The sequence below is a fragment of the Cynoglossus semilaevis genome, chromosome 7 (assembly GCF_000523025.1).
Source record: "Cynoglossus semilaevis isolate Cse_v1.0 chromosome 7, Cse_v1.0, whole genome shotgun sequence".
NCBI classification, from domain to species: Eukaryota; Metazoa; Chordata; class Actinopteri; order Pleuronectiformes; family Cynoglossidae; genus Cynoglossus; species Cynoglossus semilaevis.
The window spans coordinates 4,207,854-4,224,879 of NC_024313.1; the positions used below are offsets into that span (position 1 = coordinate 4,207,854).

General features: G+C 39.4%; 4 protein-coding genes across 7 annotated transcripts in view; 3 read left to right on the top strand and 1 right to left on the bottom strand.

Moving 5' to 3' along the window:
- The first annotated feature begins 197 nt into the window (after nucleotides 1–197).
- On the top strand, nucleotides 198–4,266 carry pgm3 (phosphoglucomutase 3). The gene is made up of 13 exons (XM_025056829.1): nucleotides 198–331; nucleotides 824–1,032; nucleotides 1,113–1,300; nucleotides 1,483–1,550; nucleotides 1,661–1,794; nucleotides 1,941–2,136; nucleotides 2,292–2,449; nucleotides 2,536–2,619; nucleotides 2,696–2,794; nucleotides 2,877–2,996; nucleotides 3,081–3,203; nucleotides 3,385–3,558; nucleotides 3,661–4,266. The coding sequence occupies exons 2-13, from the start codon at nucleotides 826–828 to the stop codon at nucleotides 3,790–3,792; spliced, it is 1,683 nt and encodes a 560-aa protein (XP_024912597.1). The 5' UTR covers nucleotides 198–331; nucleotides 824–825; the 3' UTR covers nucleotides 3,793–4,266.
- A 163-nt stretch (nucleotides 4,267–4,429) lies between these two features.
- ngs (notochord granular surface) lies at nucleotides 4,430–8,490 on the bottom strand. Of its 2 annotated transcripts, XM_008312866.3 has the most exons (12): nucleotides 8,410–8,490; nucleotides 7,188–7,513; nucleotides 6,870–7,035; nucleotides 6,621–6,770; nucleotides 6,411–6,530; nucleotides 6,220–6,315; nucleotides 5,794–5,928; nucleotides 5,579–5,689; nucleotides 5,395–5,505; nucleotides 5,174–5,298; nucleotides 4,748–5,050; nucleotides 4,430–4,622 (listed from the first exon to the last, which is right to left on the bottom strand). In XM_008312866.3, exons 2-12 carry the CDS (start codon nucleotides 7,382–7,384, stop codon nucleotides 4,529–4,531), a joined length of 1,608 nt encoding a protein of 535 aa, XP_008311088.1. In that variant the 5' UTR covers nucleotides 7,385–7,513; nucleotides 8,410–8,490; the 3' UTR covers nucleotides 4,430–4,528. The 2 variants fall into 2 exon arrangements, with proteins under 2 accessions (XP_008311088.1, XP_024912598.1); XM_025056830.1 differs by lacking the exon at nucleotides 8,410–8,490 and having other exon boundaries at nucleotides 4,430–4,617; nucleotides 7,188–7,637.
- Nucleotides 8,025–12,728, top strand: ccnc (cyclin C). Its single transcript, XM_008312865.3, has 12 exons — nucleotides 8,025–8,202; nucleotides 8,533–8,639; nucleotides 8,762–8,846; nucleotides 9,111–9,180; nucleotides 9,269–9,320; nucleotides 9,424–9,479; nucleotides 10,271–10,306; nucleotides 10,377–10,468; nucleotides 10,805–10,872; nucleotides 10,981–11,060; nucleotides 11,209–11,327; nucleotides 11,877–12,728. The coding sequence occupies exons 1-12, from the start codon at nucleotides 8,171–8,173 to the stop codon at nucleotides 11,929–11,931; spliced, it is 852 nt and encodes a 283-aa protein (XP_008311087.1). The 5' UTR covers nucleotides 8,025–8,170; the 3' UTR covers nucleotides 11,932–12,728.
- A 2,115-nt stretch (nucleotides 12,729–14,843) lies between these two features.
- The window catches only part of faxca (failed axon connections homolog, metaxin like GST domain containing a), a 37,215-nt gene continuing 35,032 nt past the window's right edge, over nucleotides 14,844–17,026 (top strand). For all 3 annotated transcript variants that reach the window (XR_003050142.1, XR_003050143.1, XM_008312869.3), the window contains exons 1-2: nucleotides 14,844–15,395; nucleotides 16,851–16,986. Coding sequence is in view for 1 of the 3 variants with exons in the window: in XM_008312869.3 (XP_008311091.1) it covers nucleotides 15,136–15,395; nucleotides 16,851–16,986 (396 nt within the window). In the remaining 2 variants the exon portion in view is untranslated. The remainder of the gene's footprint in view (nucleotides 15,396–16,850; nucleotides 16,987–17,026) is intronic.

Consider the following 17,026-nt stretch of genomic DNA (forward strand, 5'->3'; position numbering starts at 1 on the left):
TGTTATTACAATGTGTAATAAACAACCCGATCATACATTTGATTGCATGATGTGTTTATTGTCATATAGTAGTTTATGTTGACGGTTTACATTCTAACCCAAATTTACAGGTTACGTTTCTGCCTCGGGAAGTTTGTTTTAAATATAAATATTACCTGTTTTTTAGCGGTGGAACTAGAATAATGGCTTTTTGCTTTGACAGCGTCGCCTGCGTACGTCATTACGTCATTACGTCACGTAACAAACCAGGAAATGCCACATCATCAGTGGTGAGTAAAGTCAACGTGTTGTCCTTTAACCCTGCAGCAGTTAAACACGGGAAAACAACACAGTAAGTGCAATTTAACAGTCATTCACAATATTTGCAATGTTTATATAAAGCCGTAACCATGTGATTTTGTCCTATAAATATAGAAAGACTAAGTGAGTTGTTGAGAGCCACGTCTTTGCCCGGTGTTTTTGGCGACTTTCTTGTAGTCTAAAAGGGTGTTTAATGCAACGGTTGCACATCGGGTTTTAAGTTATTAGAATGAAGGAAGACCATAATCATATACCAAAGAATTATTCAGTAATGTAAGAAAAAGACTGACATTAAAACAAACAAACACAAGAACAAATTGAATTTAAATCATTTTGATGACTAATAAGAATGTATTGGATGTGCCCAAAATAAAGGAAATGCAATAATAAAATGACTAAGTAATGGCACCAAACCAGGACCTGGTCCTGACATCACACAGTTTGTCCTGAGCCACTGCGATGAATCGGTGGTTTTCATCATGGTCTGACTTGCCTGTGTTTTATGTTCTAACGTATTTTTCAGGCATGGACCATTTTCAGGAAGTAATAAAACAGTCCACTCACCACCCAAAACCTCCAGGACTGGTTTTGCAGTATGGCACCGCTGGCTTCAGAACAAATGCCAAACACCTGAATCATGTCATGTTCAGGATGGGACTAATGGCAACCCTCCGCTCCAAGAAAACCCAAGCCACCATTGGTGTCATGGTCACTGCATCACACAACCCCGAGGTACTGTAGTATAGTAATCAAATATATTAGAGTAGTGAATGTCAGAATCTGTAAGTTATTAACAACACTGTGTGCTATAGGAGGATAATGGGGTGAAGGTGATTGACCCTATGGGAGAGATGGTGACACAGACGTGGGAATGCTACGCCACTAGGCTAGCAAATGCAGAGGAGGACACTGATTTAGTCACTGCTGTGAAAGACATTATACAAAAAGAGAACATTGATATGAGCCAGAAAGCCAGTGTTTTTGTAGGCAAGGACACCAGGTAAAATATTCTTATCCCTCTGTTTTTTACTTTTTTGTGCTTTTTACATTGTTAATTTTAGTTCTATTAAATTATTTTAATATTGAAAAATATTCACTTTGCTCTTAAATCTTGAATAATGTTAAGCTCGAATTCCAATAAAACTTTATAGTTGTAATGAATGCATTGTATTTGAATTACAGGAGCAGTAGTGCTGCTCTTTCACAGGCAGTGCTGAGTGGAGTGACTGCCCTTGGTGGATTAACCAAAGGTAAAATCCTGGAATTATATTTATTTCTCGTTCTGTTTGACAGATTTTTAAAAATATTTTCTTCTTTTTCAGTCCTGTTTGTCACATTTTTTTTTTTCATTTCTTCCCAGATTATGGTTTAGTGACGACGCCACAGCTCCACTACATGGTTTGTTGTCAGAACACACACGGTAAATATGGAGAGCCAACTATAGAAGGATACTACAGAAAACTTTGCCAGGCTTTCATCCAGCTCATTAAGAATGTAAGTGACCTGGGTGTGTCATTCATTCCTGTTACCTAATGTCACCCTGTGTTTCTGTTCACTATGTATTTGTTTTAATATTTAATCTGTTCAGTAAATAAATTTGTCCTCTTTTTTTCTTAACTCCATCATTTTCCTTGTTGTAGGCGTCGAGCTGGACAGATGACCAGAAGCAGCTTTGGGTTGATGGTGCTAATGGCATTGGTGCTCTGAAGCTGCGTGAGATGGAGAGTCACCTGAACAACAAGCTGCAGATTTGTGTGTTTAATGATGGCAACACGGGGAAACTAAACCACCAGTGTGGAGCTGACTTTGTCAAAGTTCAACAAAAACCTCCCCCAGGTAAAAGGGACTTGTTTAAATGATATATAATATTCTCTGGTCTTTGTTTAAAGGGCCACATACATACTGTGTGCTCTCTTACATGCACATCTACCTTAAAATGTGTTGTTGAGGTGTTCAAGTTTAATTAACGTATCTGTTTGCCACCTGAAAAGGTATAACTGTCAACCCGGACCAGCGTTATTGTTCCTTTGACGGTGACGCCGACAGAATAGTTTATTACTACACGGACTCCAAGGGTCGGTTTCACCTTCTGGATGGAGATAAGATAGCTACGCTGATTAGCACTTTCCTAAAGGAGCTGCTCACACAGGTTCGCTCGCTGTCAACACATGTAACATTATACCAGGACGTGTTCGTTCACTACCTCTAAGTATTTTTTTTCTTTGTGGACTAAAGGCTGGTTTAGACCTGAATATGGCAGTAGTGCAAACAGCATATGCTAATGGCAGCTCAACAGTTTACTTGGAGGAAACCATGAAGGTAAGAGACTTTCTAAGTTATTTAACATTAATAAGAAGTCATTGGTGTTCATGTAGTTGACTTGTCTTTTCTGCAGTTAATAGTAAAATGCACTAAAACTGGAGTGAAGCACCTCCACCACGCAGCTCAGGACTTTGACATCGGTGTTTACTTTGAGGCCAACGGCCATGGGACTGTGAGTAATCAAATCTCCAGTAGCCCATGTAAAGAAAAAAATATGTCTATGATGCGTATTAATGCATTTACATGGTCTTAAGGTTTTGTTTAGCAAAACAGCTGAAGAGAAGATCCAGCAGCTCACAGAAGATCTCAACGCCAGTGACGACAGCAAGAAAGCAGCTCAGCTGCTGCAGAACACTATCAACGTCATCAACCAGGTACAGAAGTACTATAAACACCAGAAGTCCACTGTAAAAACATGTGAAGATAAAATAACACATACCTTTTCTTATCTCCTTAAGACTGTAGGTGATTCTATTTCTGACATGTTGCTGATTGAAGCCATTCTGGCCATTAAAGGAATGACTGTCCAGCAGTGGGATTCCATCTACAGTGACCTTCCAAACAGACAGCTTAAAGTCAAGGTACTTTATATTTGTACATAATCTATGTTAAAGTATTTTAAGTCTCATTGATTGTGCGTGGGGACATTTTTCTTGGGTTTCTTTGGGGGGGAGGCGGGGGATACATGAAATGAATGGAAAGAAAATTGTTATTAATTACAAATCAGTTAATTGTTTTGTTTTGGGGTTTTCTTTCCTGCAGGTGTCTGACCGCAGAGTGATCGAGACAATAGATGCTGAGAGACGTACAATGAGCCCCGCAGGGCTACAGAAGGTCATTGACAATTTAGTGAAGAAGCACAAACAGGGACGCTCCTTTGTGAGACCCTCAGGTACCGAAGACGTGGTCAGAGTTTATGCTGAGGCTGAAACGCAGGTGAGAAATCCCATTTTATAATGGTGCCTTGGCATCTGCCGATGGGAAGACAGTGGGACTAAAGCTTCCTTTTTTTTAACCATGATTTTTTTTTTGTGTTAGGAGAGTGCCGATAGCCTCGCACATGAAGTCAGTCTAGCAGTTTATCAACGCGCAGGAGGAGTAGGAGAGGAGCCGAAACCATTGCACAAGACACACAATTGTTTACAGGACACCTGTATTTCATCTCATTGAAACTCCATGTAGATTACACGTACAAAATCATGTAAAGCTGTTATTTATCCATTTCAATATAATTTGTGATATTCTATCATGGACCAATAATTTTACCTATTTGTACCATTGCTTTTATTTTGTATCTATTTGCATATACTTCATGTTGGGAAAATGGGATGCACTAAGTTTAGCAATGAAGAAATACAATGCAACTCAGTGATACACTTAAGCTACTTTATCTTCAGCAAAAAAAAAAAACTTTTTTTCAAATCATGAATTTATACGGAAAACATTTTTATCAGTATTTCCCATAAATTCCTCAATTAATTCATGCCTTTTAAGTTAATGTTTCTGTGAATATTTGCTGTTTTAACTGCCAAAATGCTGAATGTTAAGTGTGTGATTTTGCAACCTCTAGTTGCAATATTGTATTTTTCTATTTAAATTATCATAGGGAATAAAAAAGAGCAGCACATTTGCAATGAACACAAACCAATGAAAACCACGTCTATGTTTGCTGCAGTTTATTTGTTATTTTCAAAGTCGTCTCCTTGACACACAGGAGGATTAATGCGCTACAGGGCAAGAAGAAGCTAACACGGTTAGGAGCAAGCAAAACAGGCTGTCAGGACAAAATATGTGGTCTCTACAGAAGATAGGACACACTGTGTTTTCTTGTGAAGTCAACCTGAATTTGACATGTTTTTAATGGGTTAGGAGAAGGGCTTTATTTCTCGATAGTTAAATAAAATGGTTATTCTTCGTCAGTCTCATCAGCTGCTCCGGAAATGATGATGGTGCGCTCCTGTGTGTCGCTCTCATAAGTGTCTTTATTTGTCTTAACTGTTCTGGGACAAAAACAGAGACAAAGAGAAGAAGACAGTTCAGAGAGATCGCTGTTCTATGATATTTGTCCATACAGGCTGGAAACCATCCAGGATCTTAGTCCGCACACTTCCTGTTTCCTCTTTACCTGATGAGAAGTGTCTTCCTCTCAGACGTCTCTGTAGCCTGCTCCACTATACCACCCTCTGTCTGGGTGTCTGGCGAGGACACCGCCACCTCCGCCGCCTTATCGTCCGTGCTTTGACTGGTGTCACTGTGGGGAATGTTCAGTTTTGGAATTGGTTGAGATGCAGTGCTGTCTCCAGATGTACCTGATGCAGAAGCAGACACGACACGTGTGCTTCCACTGGAAGTGATGGACAGGCCTCCGGTAAGGCACAGGTGTCCAACCATGTCACTCAGTCGGCTGTCCTCACCCTCAATCAGCTTCCTGTAAAATACCACATTTTTAAAAGAAACCCCGAGGTCCTGCTGTTTTGTGCAGTTTCCTTTGTAAATGTTATTGCTGTGGCTTTTCCACTCGAAAACCATGGCATGCGGGCGTTTTGCTCACCTGTACGTGGTGATCTCAATCTCTAGAGCCATCTTAACATTAAGTAGGTCCTGATATTCCTTTAGCAGCAGAGCTATCTTCTCCTTAATTACTTTCAGATCAAGCTTAATAGATTCTATGCGCTCCTGTTGTAAGAAATAAACCAGGATGACAAGCAATAAAATGCAACATGAATTAAAAAGATTTTCGTAAACTTGATTCTGTGCATTAAAAAGTCATACCTCCAAATCATCCTCCTCCTTTTTGTATTTTTTGGCTGCGTCACGAATCTGAGCCTCCAAATATTCATTTCTAGTCTTCAGTGACTCCAGTTCTCGCTCTTTGTTGAGAAGCTAATGTCACATAAATAGACGGTGTTTTAAGGCTAAGTAACAGTAGTGAAGGTTTAACAAAAAAAAAACGAACCTCTTTTTTATAACCTGCTAGTTCCTCTCTCAGGCTTCGAAAACTTTGTACATGCCTGGCAGAGGCATCACTCATGTCCTGAAACTTTGTTCTGTACCAGGCATCCATTTCCTTAAAAGAAAAATCACCAGTAGAATTCAGAGAGAACAACTTTCTGTCCGTTAATGTGTACTAGGTCAATGATATCACAGCTTTACTGGTGCAGCATGCTATACCTGTAGGTTCTTGGCCGCGATGCTGTCATACTGAGACTGAATTTGTCTCATTGCGGAGGAGAGATCTGGGAGGTCAAAGGTCATGTCAACCTTGGCAGTTATTGAATAGATCTGCTGCATGAGCTCCTCGATTTCCTGCCAGGACATCGTGAACAAACAGTAGTATAAGAAGCAGCAACACATGCAGCACTGTAACACAGTCTATCTTAAAATATCAAATGTGGGCTAGTATTTCTCTGACACCATGTGAAAATGTTAGCCAGAGTTTCCTCTTCAGCTTCATACGTTTCTGTCACACCAAAAAGTCAATTACTGCATTTGCGGTGTTGCTCAAAATTTCTCATTACTACCTCATGCCAAGCAGTTGTTACTGATTCATTCACTGAGCCCTGCTATGGACGGGCAGACGTGTGCTCAGACACTCACTTCCTTGTGAACTCTCTGCAGAAAGGCCAGCTCAGTGTGCAAATTCTCCAACTGCTTCTCCAGTCTGATACGGGCTGAAGTGGCTGTGTCCACATCCTGGGGCAGAAGAAGGCACGAGGTTTTGGAAAAGTGAAGCAAAAATAATATGTTGGAAAATGCTTTTTCAAATTAAACCTTTCACTGAGTCTTACTGGGCGAAGTGCCTCAATGTCCTCCTCTGTCTTTTTCCTGGCAGCCACAACTTCATCATATTTGGCCTTCAGCAGGTCTAGTTGGCCCAGTACTGCTTCTTTGGATGCCAAGGACCTATCCTGTATAGGACAGGCATAATGAGGTTAAAAAAAACAAACAAAAAAAATTTTTTTATGGGGTTAAACTGAAGATTACAGTAATCCTGTCACCCTCTGGACTCTCATCAGGTCAGCCTCTCTGTTGAGTTCTCTAAGCTGGGATTCATACAACTGCCTGAGGCCAGATGGTTTAACATGGCGACCTTTCAGGGCCTCAATCTCAGCCTCCAGCAACTTATTTTGTGACTCCAGTGTTCGCACCTAAAAGTAAAAAAAGAAATAAACTTCTTTGTTTGCTTAGTACTGTATTATGATTCTTGCCAAAGCAGGTCAATGTGAAATGTGAAAAAAAGGCCTTGCCTTTTCAATATAAGCAGCCAGGCGGTCGTTGAGTGCTATCATCTCCTGTCTCTCATTGCCTCGAGTCACCATGAAGGCCTGGTTCTCGGCTGTAGCAGCATCCAGGTCCAGTTTTGGCCCCAGCCCCATGGACATACCAAAGCATAACGCTCCCAGACTCACACTGCTGTGGAAGAAAGCACCACAAATTATACAAAGATCACTTCAGTGCATTTGTCATTATTATGACCAATAATGTAAATGCATCTTTTGTGATGCTTTATACAGATATTAGGTTCTATTTCAAGTAATTTAGGTTCAACATTTCAGGTAACCTACCTGGTCATCTGACTCTTACTAGGGAAGGCTCTGCGGCCAACTGACCCTCCACTCCGGGTGTAGCTGGCAGAGCGGTAACGTGTCTCTCTTCTGGTAGGAGATGGACTGGACACCCTGATCTGTAAGGTAGCAGGCATGGCCAGAGCACACTCGAAATGACGGCGATATGAGGACATCCTCTCTGGACTGCGGCTCATGTTGACTTTCTCTGTGGCTGCTAGGACTTCAACTGGATAATTGGAAGAGTTGGCTCACAACTTCAGTCTTTGGTGGGGTCTTTATAATCAGCTCAGCCCTTCCCTCAGCATCACAGAGGAATGTTGAACCTTCCCAGCCCAATCATGAGCATAGCCACAAACATTTATCACAGGAACGTCAAGACATTATCTTATTATAGGGAATTAAAGGAATTTCAAATAATTATGAAATTATTTTCACACAGTTTCTTGAATCTGTTAGGTTATTAATGTCTCTAAACTTTTTTTATACACATCATATCACACAATGCACCTCACATGATAAATAAAACACTTTATTCACATGTATGAGTACACCCAGAACAATCACAGAATACTAGTTTTTAAAATAAAAGCTTTTCTTAAATGTATAGACATACAGTAAATGCAGACATTTCACAGTACAAAGTATATTTCTGTCTAAAAAAGAATTAAACTAAACAGTCCATTTTAATACTACTTGGCTATTGTTTTTTATGACCAAAATGTCATCCTATTTAATTTTTATTTGCAATCCCAATTTTATTTGCCCCAGCAATATTTTTTCACTTTCATGTTGGTGTTCTTTGTAGGAGGTAAAAGACAAGAAATAACCCGGAACGCTTTACTGAGCTCTGCGTGTCGCACTACGGAAGGTTTTCGATGTTGCGCCTATGTGCAGCTTAACTAGTTTTGTTGTGATATCCACTTCTTTAAAAACGATTCATACATTTTTAGTGTTCATATCTACCTCAATTTTTTTGCGACATGGCAGGAAACTTCTGGCAGAGCTCGCACTAGTAAGTCTTTCTGGTTTTTGCGTTTTCTGTGTTTATTTTGGAAATCGCCGTCTTTGTTATGAGGCCTCGCTCTGCGTCTAACTGATTTCATACGGTTTGAACCGATCTGACCTTAACAACAAAAAGCAAACAATAAAGGAACTGAAATCTATATATTCTTAATATGAAAGCCTAATGACACATAAATACAACAGTTAAACAACCTACCTGCAGAAATTATGTCTAATGGACAGAGTGTGATTGTTGTGCTATGAGCTAGCTAGAATAACTGGTATACCAAAATAATCGAGTAAACATTGATGACGCTACATTTGTCCTTACTTTCCAAAGTTTGCAGTGGGTGCTGGATAAACAGGACCTGATGAAAGAGCGTCAGAAGGATTTAAAATTCCTGACAGAAGAGGAGTACTGGAAGCTGCAGATCTTCTTTTCCAACGGTACTCTATTCTGTGGACTTCCAAACACAACAAGAAGAATAACTCGTCCTAAAAACTCAAAATAATAATAATAAGAGTAATAATATTCTATTGTTATTTTCTGCCATTTGTGTCCCTCTCAGTGATTCAGGCGCTCGGTGAACACCTGAAGCTGCGGCAGCAGGTCATTGCCACAGCAACTGTTTACTTCAAACGCTTTTACGCCAGGTAAACATCGACAAAACAAAACCTTTAAAATTGTAACAGTAACATAATTTAAATGTTATTCTGTTAACCATCTATTGTCCAGTCTGCCACATATTAAGGTTGTCTCTTCAATGTTAAAAATTAAAAAGCCAAAATCATATACCGTTTTTCAACTAAGCTCCTGTAACCACATATATTTCCAAGGCAGAATTGTCACATTGTATTTATAGCATTAGCATTTAATGTTCCTCTAATATTGTACAATTCATTTTTTGTTGTTTGCAGATATTCCCTTAAAAGTATAGACCCAGTGCTAATGGCACCTACTTGTGTATTCCTGGCTTCTAAGGTTGAGGTATGGAAAAGTAAAAAAAAAAGAAAAAGTAAAATCCATCAGCCTGTGCCGATCAATTTCCCATATTTTTTTGTGCATTCTGTCACAGGAATTTGGAGTTGTGTCTAATACTAGGCTGATTTCCGCAGCGACCTCTGTGTGTAAGTGATGTCTTCTGACAGTATTTATTTTTAAACCTCGAATCGCTGCTCGGATCTGTCAGAGTGTGTTTCCCCCAGCCATGGAAATCTTTTGTTTTTACAGTAAAAACCAGGTTTTCCTACGCCTTCCCGAAGGAATTTCCATACAGAATGAATCATGTGAGTAAAATTTATTTATTTGTATCTGTTTGTATTATGTGTATTTAGTTGTAGAGAAAGACAAAGCAGGACATAAATCAGTTAAATCACTCGTCGAAGTTATGCGCTAGTGGATTCCCCCTTCAGCGACTTGTTTGTCTGCTTCCTCCACAGAATTATTTATGCAGTGTTGTGCCACATTGCAGCATACCAGGACATTGTTGTCATGTTAGTGTCCATTAACATGTTAGATTCCACAACTGAGGTTCACAGTCTCTCGATAAAAACGTATTGCTATGTGGGAAAACTTTGACCGTGGCCACCAGTGCTCAGGTCTGTTGTGGGCAGCATCTATCACTGTGTTGCTAAGTGGACATTTTAATATGCCCCAGCAACTCCACTCAGTTGTCAATCCGTCACTTGGGTGGTTCTGACACAATGGCCGTTGAGAAAGCTCCGTTAATTATTATTTATAGTGATACACTGAGGGTGTGTCCTCCTTACCATCCTTACCATCAAGGTTACTGTTTGATCTGCAGATGTAACAGAAGTTGTGATACGAGCAGAGAGACCAAATATAAATTTGAAAATATTCCATAAAATAAATGCTTTTAATATATAATATTTTCTCTCTAAAAATGTTAGATAATAAATAGATTTATTTAATGTGTCTGGCAGTGTTCTGCAATTTTTTCACCTGCCTTTTTGTCTTTCCTGGCACTTTAGTCGCAAATTATCAGACAATGTTTCGGACCAAGTTAACCACCATCGACATTAAGATAAATCTTAATTGTGATTTGTTTTTTTTCTAGATTTTGGAATGTGAGTTCTACTTGCTGGAGTTAATGGTGAGTACAACAGTTTTTTAACCTGACGGTGGTTGTGTGCTAGGCATTACTGATAGGGTTTATGTTTCAGGACTGCTGCCTGATTGTGTACCACCCTTACAGACCACTCCTGCAGTATGTGCAGGATATGGGTCAGGAGGACATGCTACTTCCCTTGGCCTGGTATGATACTGTCTGTAGTGGTCATTTGTAAGATTGTTTTTCATAGTATTAGGGTTTCTCACCATTTTTGTATCTCAGAAAGGCTTTTTATTTCATCATAAAATGGACAGGGTGTCCAAGCAGCAAGGCAAAATCAATATTATGATGTTTGTGTAAACATGTCTGGTTGTCCTCAAAAAATACAATTCTTCATCAGACTGAATCACTAGATGTTCTAAGCTTATTTCCATGTAACAAGACACGAAGTGCGCTCCTAACATCTAGTCTCTATTTAGTCTCTATGAAAATAAAGTATTTTTTCGCATCGTTCATTGTGACCTCATGTGTCTTTACCAGGCGAATAGTGAATGACACATACAGAACAGACCTCTGTCTGCTCTATCCTCCCTTCATGATTGCCCTGGGTAAGATCTGGATCACTGCATTTTTCAGAGCTGCTAAATAATGTTACGAATATAAAATTAAACATTTCTATTTATAACATGAGTGGTTCTGTTTTTTTCTCCCCAAAGCCTGTTTGCATGTTGCCTGCGTGGTCCAGCAGAAAGATGCCAGGCAGTGGTTTGCTGAGCTCTCTGTGGACATGGACAAAGTAAGACCGACGGTCTTTAGTTTTTTTTAACCACTGCTAACAGTGCAGTGCTAACTGTATCTAAGCTCCTGGCTGTGTTTATGCGCTCACACACCACTGATTGACATTTGACTAATTTAACATTGGATTTCCCATGTTTCCTTTCAAGATCCTGGAGATCATACGTGTGATTCTAAAACTGTACGACCAGTGGAAGAACTTTGACGACAGAAAAGAAATAGCTGCTGTGCTCAACAAGATGCCTAAACCCAAACCACCTCCCAACAGGTTGGTCTGAGTCTGTCTGAGGATGTGTTTACACTTTTAATATTTTTTAAGGAGTCACTTTTAAGTGCTGCAGACATTTTTGTTATTCCTTAAAAAAGTTATTTTTTCCATGTAAGCATTTAAATGAAGATAAGACACAAATTACAGCAAACATGCAAACTTAATTTAACTTGACACAAAACAGTACCCTTAAAATAGTCATAGAACAATTGAATCCAGGTTATTTAGAACAATTGTACTCAAAATTGTTTCTTTTCTTTTTTTTGGTAGAAACACTTTAGTTTGCTTGCTATATGCAAAGCATCACACTTTGATTGTCCAAGTGTTCATGGAAGGTTGAACCAACAGCACCCTCTGCTAGATTATATTATATGTAACGCTTATGCCAACATGGGTTGACTCAACTTTAAGCTATGTGACGCTTATGCCAACATGGGTTGACTCAACAATTTAAATCAGTAGTAGGAAATATTTATAGTTTTGTTTCAAACTTCGAATTGTTTTATTGAGTTTTACACATACCTCAACGTCTTTCTGCCATTTGTCTAGTGAGAGTGACCAGAGCTCCAATGGGAACCAAAGCAACTCTTACAGCCAGTCTTAAGGGAACTTCTGCATTCCATTCCATGGCAACCAGTAATATTGATGGATTTTTTATTCTCATGGCACAAACTTTGCAACAATGGCCACCAGAGATGTCTTCTTATCTGTGACCAACATCACACACTGACACAGAGACTCGTCTTCACTTTCCACCTCACTGATCGATGCTAGTTCATGGATTGGACAAAACAGCTGATGGAAAAACAAGCAGTGCACAGCCAATCTGCAACAGCGGCACTCTCTCCTGCTGTAGACTAGTAATCGACTCAGGCCTCAGCCTAGATGTAAGGGTGAAGAGATGTTAAAAACTCTGTGGAGTAGAAACAAGTCATTGTGACGATCCTGATACCCTTGAACTTCCCAGAAGAGTAAGACAGTAAATATAGAGCTCCCTGGGATTTAAAGAAGAAAATAAAAAAAAAAGCCTTGATCACAAGTACTGTGTATGCACATGTGTGTGTGTTTGTGTGTACAGTCTGTATGGATTTGTTTTCCTCAGGGACTATGGTACAGTAGTCTTCTCTGTAAAAAACAAAACAAAAAGAAAAATCAGATCCTGTGCTGGATTGGATATCACCCAGTGCAACTGTGCTGTGGTTGGACACCCCTGCTCTGTTTTGGTTAATGATGAAATCTTGTGAGGGGAAAGTCCCACAAGAGGCTCCTCTCGTAAATAAGAAAGAATTTTTCTTTTTTCAGTTTTAATTATTACAACTTTTTTCTCTCGATTTTGTAAATACTCCCGTTATTCATGTATAATCTGTGTTTTCGTTTCTATTAAAGAAAATTTAAATCTTTTGTTTTAGTTTCCTATTAATAATTACTTTTTAGCGGCCGAATGAAGTGTTCGATTCTTTTATTGTGAATATTTTGAGAGTATGTGCTACCTACATACATTATGGCGTGATTACATTTGTAAAACATAGTTAATGTTTATATATAGTGTGAGCTTCTTAAGACTGACTGTAGTGTGCAGTGATCGTGTGTACCTACTCATTGACAAATTGCCTTTTTGGGGAAACCTATGGTTCTTTGGATTCTTTTTCTTGGCATTGTTCAGTTCGAGCTGAACACAACTTTGGTATTGAATTTATTGATGGATTTTACTCTTTGGTGGATGTGATGTATTTGTTAGAAAGTTCAGAGTTCAGTTTCATCTGCCATTTCACATTACTCTCCAAACAAATATCCCATGAATCTGTCAAACTCAGCCTTTGACAGTGGCTTGGTAAGAACATCAGCTACCGTGTCTGCAGTGGGGCAGTACTCTATGGATATTTTCCCCTCTGCTTATACAGACTGTACAAAGTGATACTTTTTGTAGGTGAAATGAGGCTAATCAGAGAAATCATCATTAAGATGCAGAAGCGTATCAACAACACAGTGACGTGGCTTCCTCTCTGCTGTGCTTCAAAGACTTTGCCATGTGTTGATGATGACCGCCAACAAATGGGTAATTGCAGGAGTTCGATTTATATATATTTTGTGGTCATTAATACAAATAAAACACTTGTGTAACAACCAACCGCATTACCAGACAAGATTTCATCATAAACAACGATATTTAAACGAAGTGCGTTCTAATTTTTCATCCACAGTACACACAAAAAGCAGGGGAGAGAAATTAAATCTTTGATTTAAATGAAACCAGATTTTGCCAAGTATTATTGACTTTTTCCAGAGAAAATAATGTTAACGCACACTTTTTTATTAAAAAGGGATTTTAAGTAAAATGACTGCCAGGTTGATACAGGGTTTCTTTGATTTATTTGCTGTATAACTATTTAAAATCGTTTATTTTAGTCTAGCTTCCAACTTAAAATTAGTTGTGATGATTAAATACATATTTCTGTTCCTACTTATAGCTTTATCCTGATATATTTCTGCTTTTTTGCAATACCATTCACTTATTTTTATTTGGTTTATTTAAAAAAATACTTTTTAAAACTGTTTTACTTAGTTATTTTTAACTTAAGTTTTTTTATTTAGGTAAAAAGTAGTAAAAAGTAAGCTGAAACTAAGTTAAAGACCAAGTTGTTGAAATACCCCAGAATACTTCCACAATGAACAGAATAACAATAACTTTTTACTTTTCACATTTAGAAAACATGCATTTATGTATAAAGTCCATAGATACACTTTTAAAAACAACGTCAAACGTCGTCATTATTTTAATTTTTATTTGGTTTGGTTTTTGGTTTTCTACTATCGAAAGTATCTATTTTATTCATGTTCCACGAGGGCAGTTTAGTAGGAACCCATTTTATGATGAAATCTTGTCTGATAATGCGGTCGGTTGTTCGGTTTAGCTCCGCCAACAACAAGGTCTCTTGTTGCCCTCTTGTGGCTCAAATGTACAACTTCACTCATCGATGTTTTGGCGACTTATTCATGAGTGAAGTTTCACGTTTGAGCCACAGGAGGGCGAATAGTGCAGACAACCTAACACTCTTTTAATAGCAAAAGACTTTACTACTGTAATAAGAACCGTACAACGTATTCCTATTTCCGTTATACCATATACAACAATATCAACGCGCCTCTACAGTTGACCGCTGACATTCACATTCACGTTTCTTTTTTTTTTTGTTTAGTCTCTTTGACTTTTTTATTTGATAGAAAGAGCGTACTCCAACGGCTGTAACAGAAAAGCTCAGGGGTAAAAATCTACAAATATAAATACAATAAAATATTATAATAAAATAATTTCAAATAGTTTTTTAGTTAATAGTTATTTCAGCTATTTATTTCTATATCGACAGCAGCACATGCTATTTTTAATCTTCAGCGTTTTACCACAATATTAATTCAAAGTTACTACTTCCACCAACAGTCTACTTTAAAGGAAAACCTAATATACTTGACACGAACGTTAAGAAATATAATCACTTTGGTCATCATCATTAGGCAACTGTAAAACGTGAGTGAACTTTTATTTTGAAATGGTGTATCGGAAGTTGCCTTATTACCATCTTTTCCCTTGACGGAGAAAAGTGAGGGCACAACTGGTGGAGCTCCGAGTGGGCTGCGGATGATGTCGACCCCTCTGCGGGGACATCAGCACCCGGGCGAGATGTTTACAATGTCGGGACCACAGTTTCGACCCCCGCCGCCCTATTACTGCAGCCTTCGGCTCCAATGAAGCGTCCGCCGATGAAGCCTCGAGCAGCCAGAGTGAGGCGGAAAGAAGCCGGAGACCGAGATCATGTACTGGCGGGTCGGCTTCGCCTGGACGCGGTCGTCTGTGGTTGATTTGGGGCAAAACGCGAGCTTCTCTTCCGGGGTGCTGGGCTTCGATGGGCAGCTCTCGTTTTATGGGTATATTATTGCCTACCCACTGCAGGACTACGGTGGGACAATGTCAGCTCTGGGCTCGGACTCGTGGTGGCGGAAGACGCTGTATTTGACCGGAGGAGCTCTGCTCGCTGCTGCTGCTTATTTGCTGCACGAATTGTTGGCCATCAGGTACCAAGCGCCCACACACACACACAGAGTCACTCCATCACTCTCAGGCCTCTTTGGGTCAAAACGTTATTCCTCGCTTTCAGTCTGAATCTTTCATGTCTGCTGTATTTTCAATGGGGTTGAAAATGGGGTTGTTATTAGTTCACCTCCACAGGCTGGGAGGGAGAAGATGAGGAGTCGTGAGTGGGTGACTTGTGATGTAACAACACCCCACCATCACCCTCCTCCCCCCTTCACTCGTTACATACACTACCATCAGAGAATTTCCATCTTTACAGCCCATTAATAGAATAAAAAGAACATGACTTTAATTTAGGTAAGGGTCATCCACCAGAGAGACACAATTAGGATCATTCAATTATGATTACGTTATGATTACGTATGTCTACTCTGTTTTATGTGTTTGCGAGCCCAGACAGGCCCTGACACACACATCGGCATGTTCTGATATAATATTCACCGGCAGCAGGTCACTTTCATGCGGCTGTAATACAAGGACGAAATTGTGTTATATTGCGTGTTATTTTACAGACTGGTAAACAGCCCTCGTAAAGAACGTGAATAAAAAACTGTGCGTTTATTCGGCACTATTGATTAGCTGTTAATAGGGCTGAGGGTTTCGTGTCTTGTCCTGTTTATGGTCTCGGGTTTCCTGCAGACCAAGAACCACAGTTGCACAATAACAAGGACACAGGGAGGGACGCAGAGGCCACACTACAGTGTCTCGTTTAAAGAAAAGACTACAGCCGATGTATGAGCACAGAGAGGTTAATGTTGTTTCGGGTTGGAAATCATTTATTTGGCTGTAATTAGAACATAAACGTATATTTTCTAGTATTAATTATACTATATAGCCATCTGCCGATCAAACATCATACATCAACGGATTCTATGCGTTGTCCTTTCGGGAACAATGTTTTTAATTAGTCGTTACAGCACCTCGGACAGCTCCTGTGCTGCTGTTATTACTGCTGTCTCTGCAACTGGAACCGATTTTACACGACACACGTGAACGCCGCACAACCTTTCTGTGGAATCTGCCTTCCTATTTTGATACTGCAGTTTTTCCCCTAGGCCTGTATCAATGGCCGAGGGCTGGCACTCACCCAGGGCCAGTTAAAGGGCCACGACTGCAGATTCCTCAGTTGTGTCAATACATCAAATCACAGATATTGTTGACCTTCACATAAATGTTTGTAAATAGAGGCAAAAAAATGTTGTTTTTTGTTTGGGCATAGCATAATCATTTAAAATGAATAATTACATAGATTTGGAGGTAATTTAGCTGTTTCTTGCACTGCACTATTTTGTAATCGTGAAAAAAATGATAAAAAATATTTTTTTCAATAAACCTTAATAAATAATACAAATATCTGAAGACTTTATCGAACTTCTCGATGTATCCTTTTCCTTCAACTGTATCTGACATACATCTGTGATGTTGTTTTACTCTAGAAAGGAGCAAGAGCTGGACTCTAAAGATGCCATCATACTCCACCAGTTCTCCAGGCCCAAAACTGGTGTTCCATCCCTTTCCCCTTTCTGCCTTAAGATGGAGACCTACCTCCGCATGGTTGATCTGCCCTACCAGGTAAAACTGTGACAATACCAGTATCATTATTCAGCCAGTG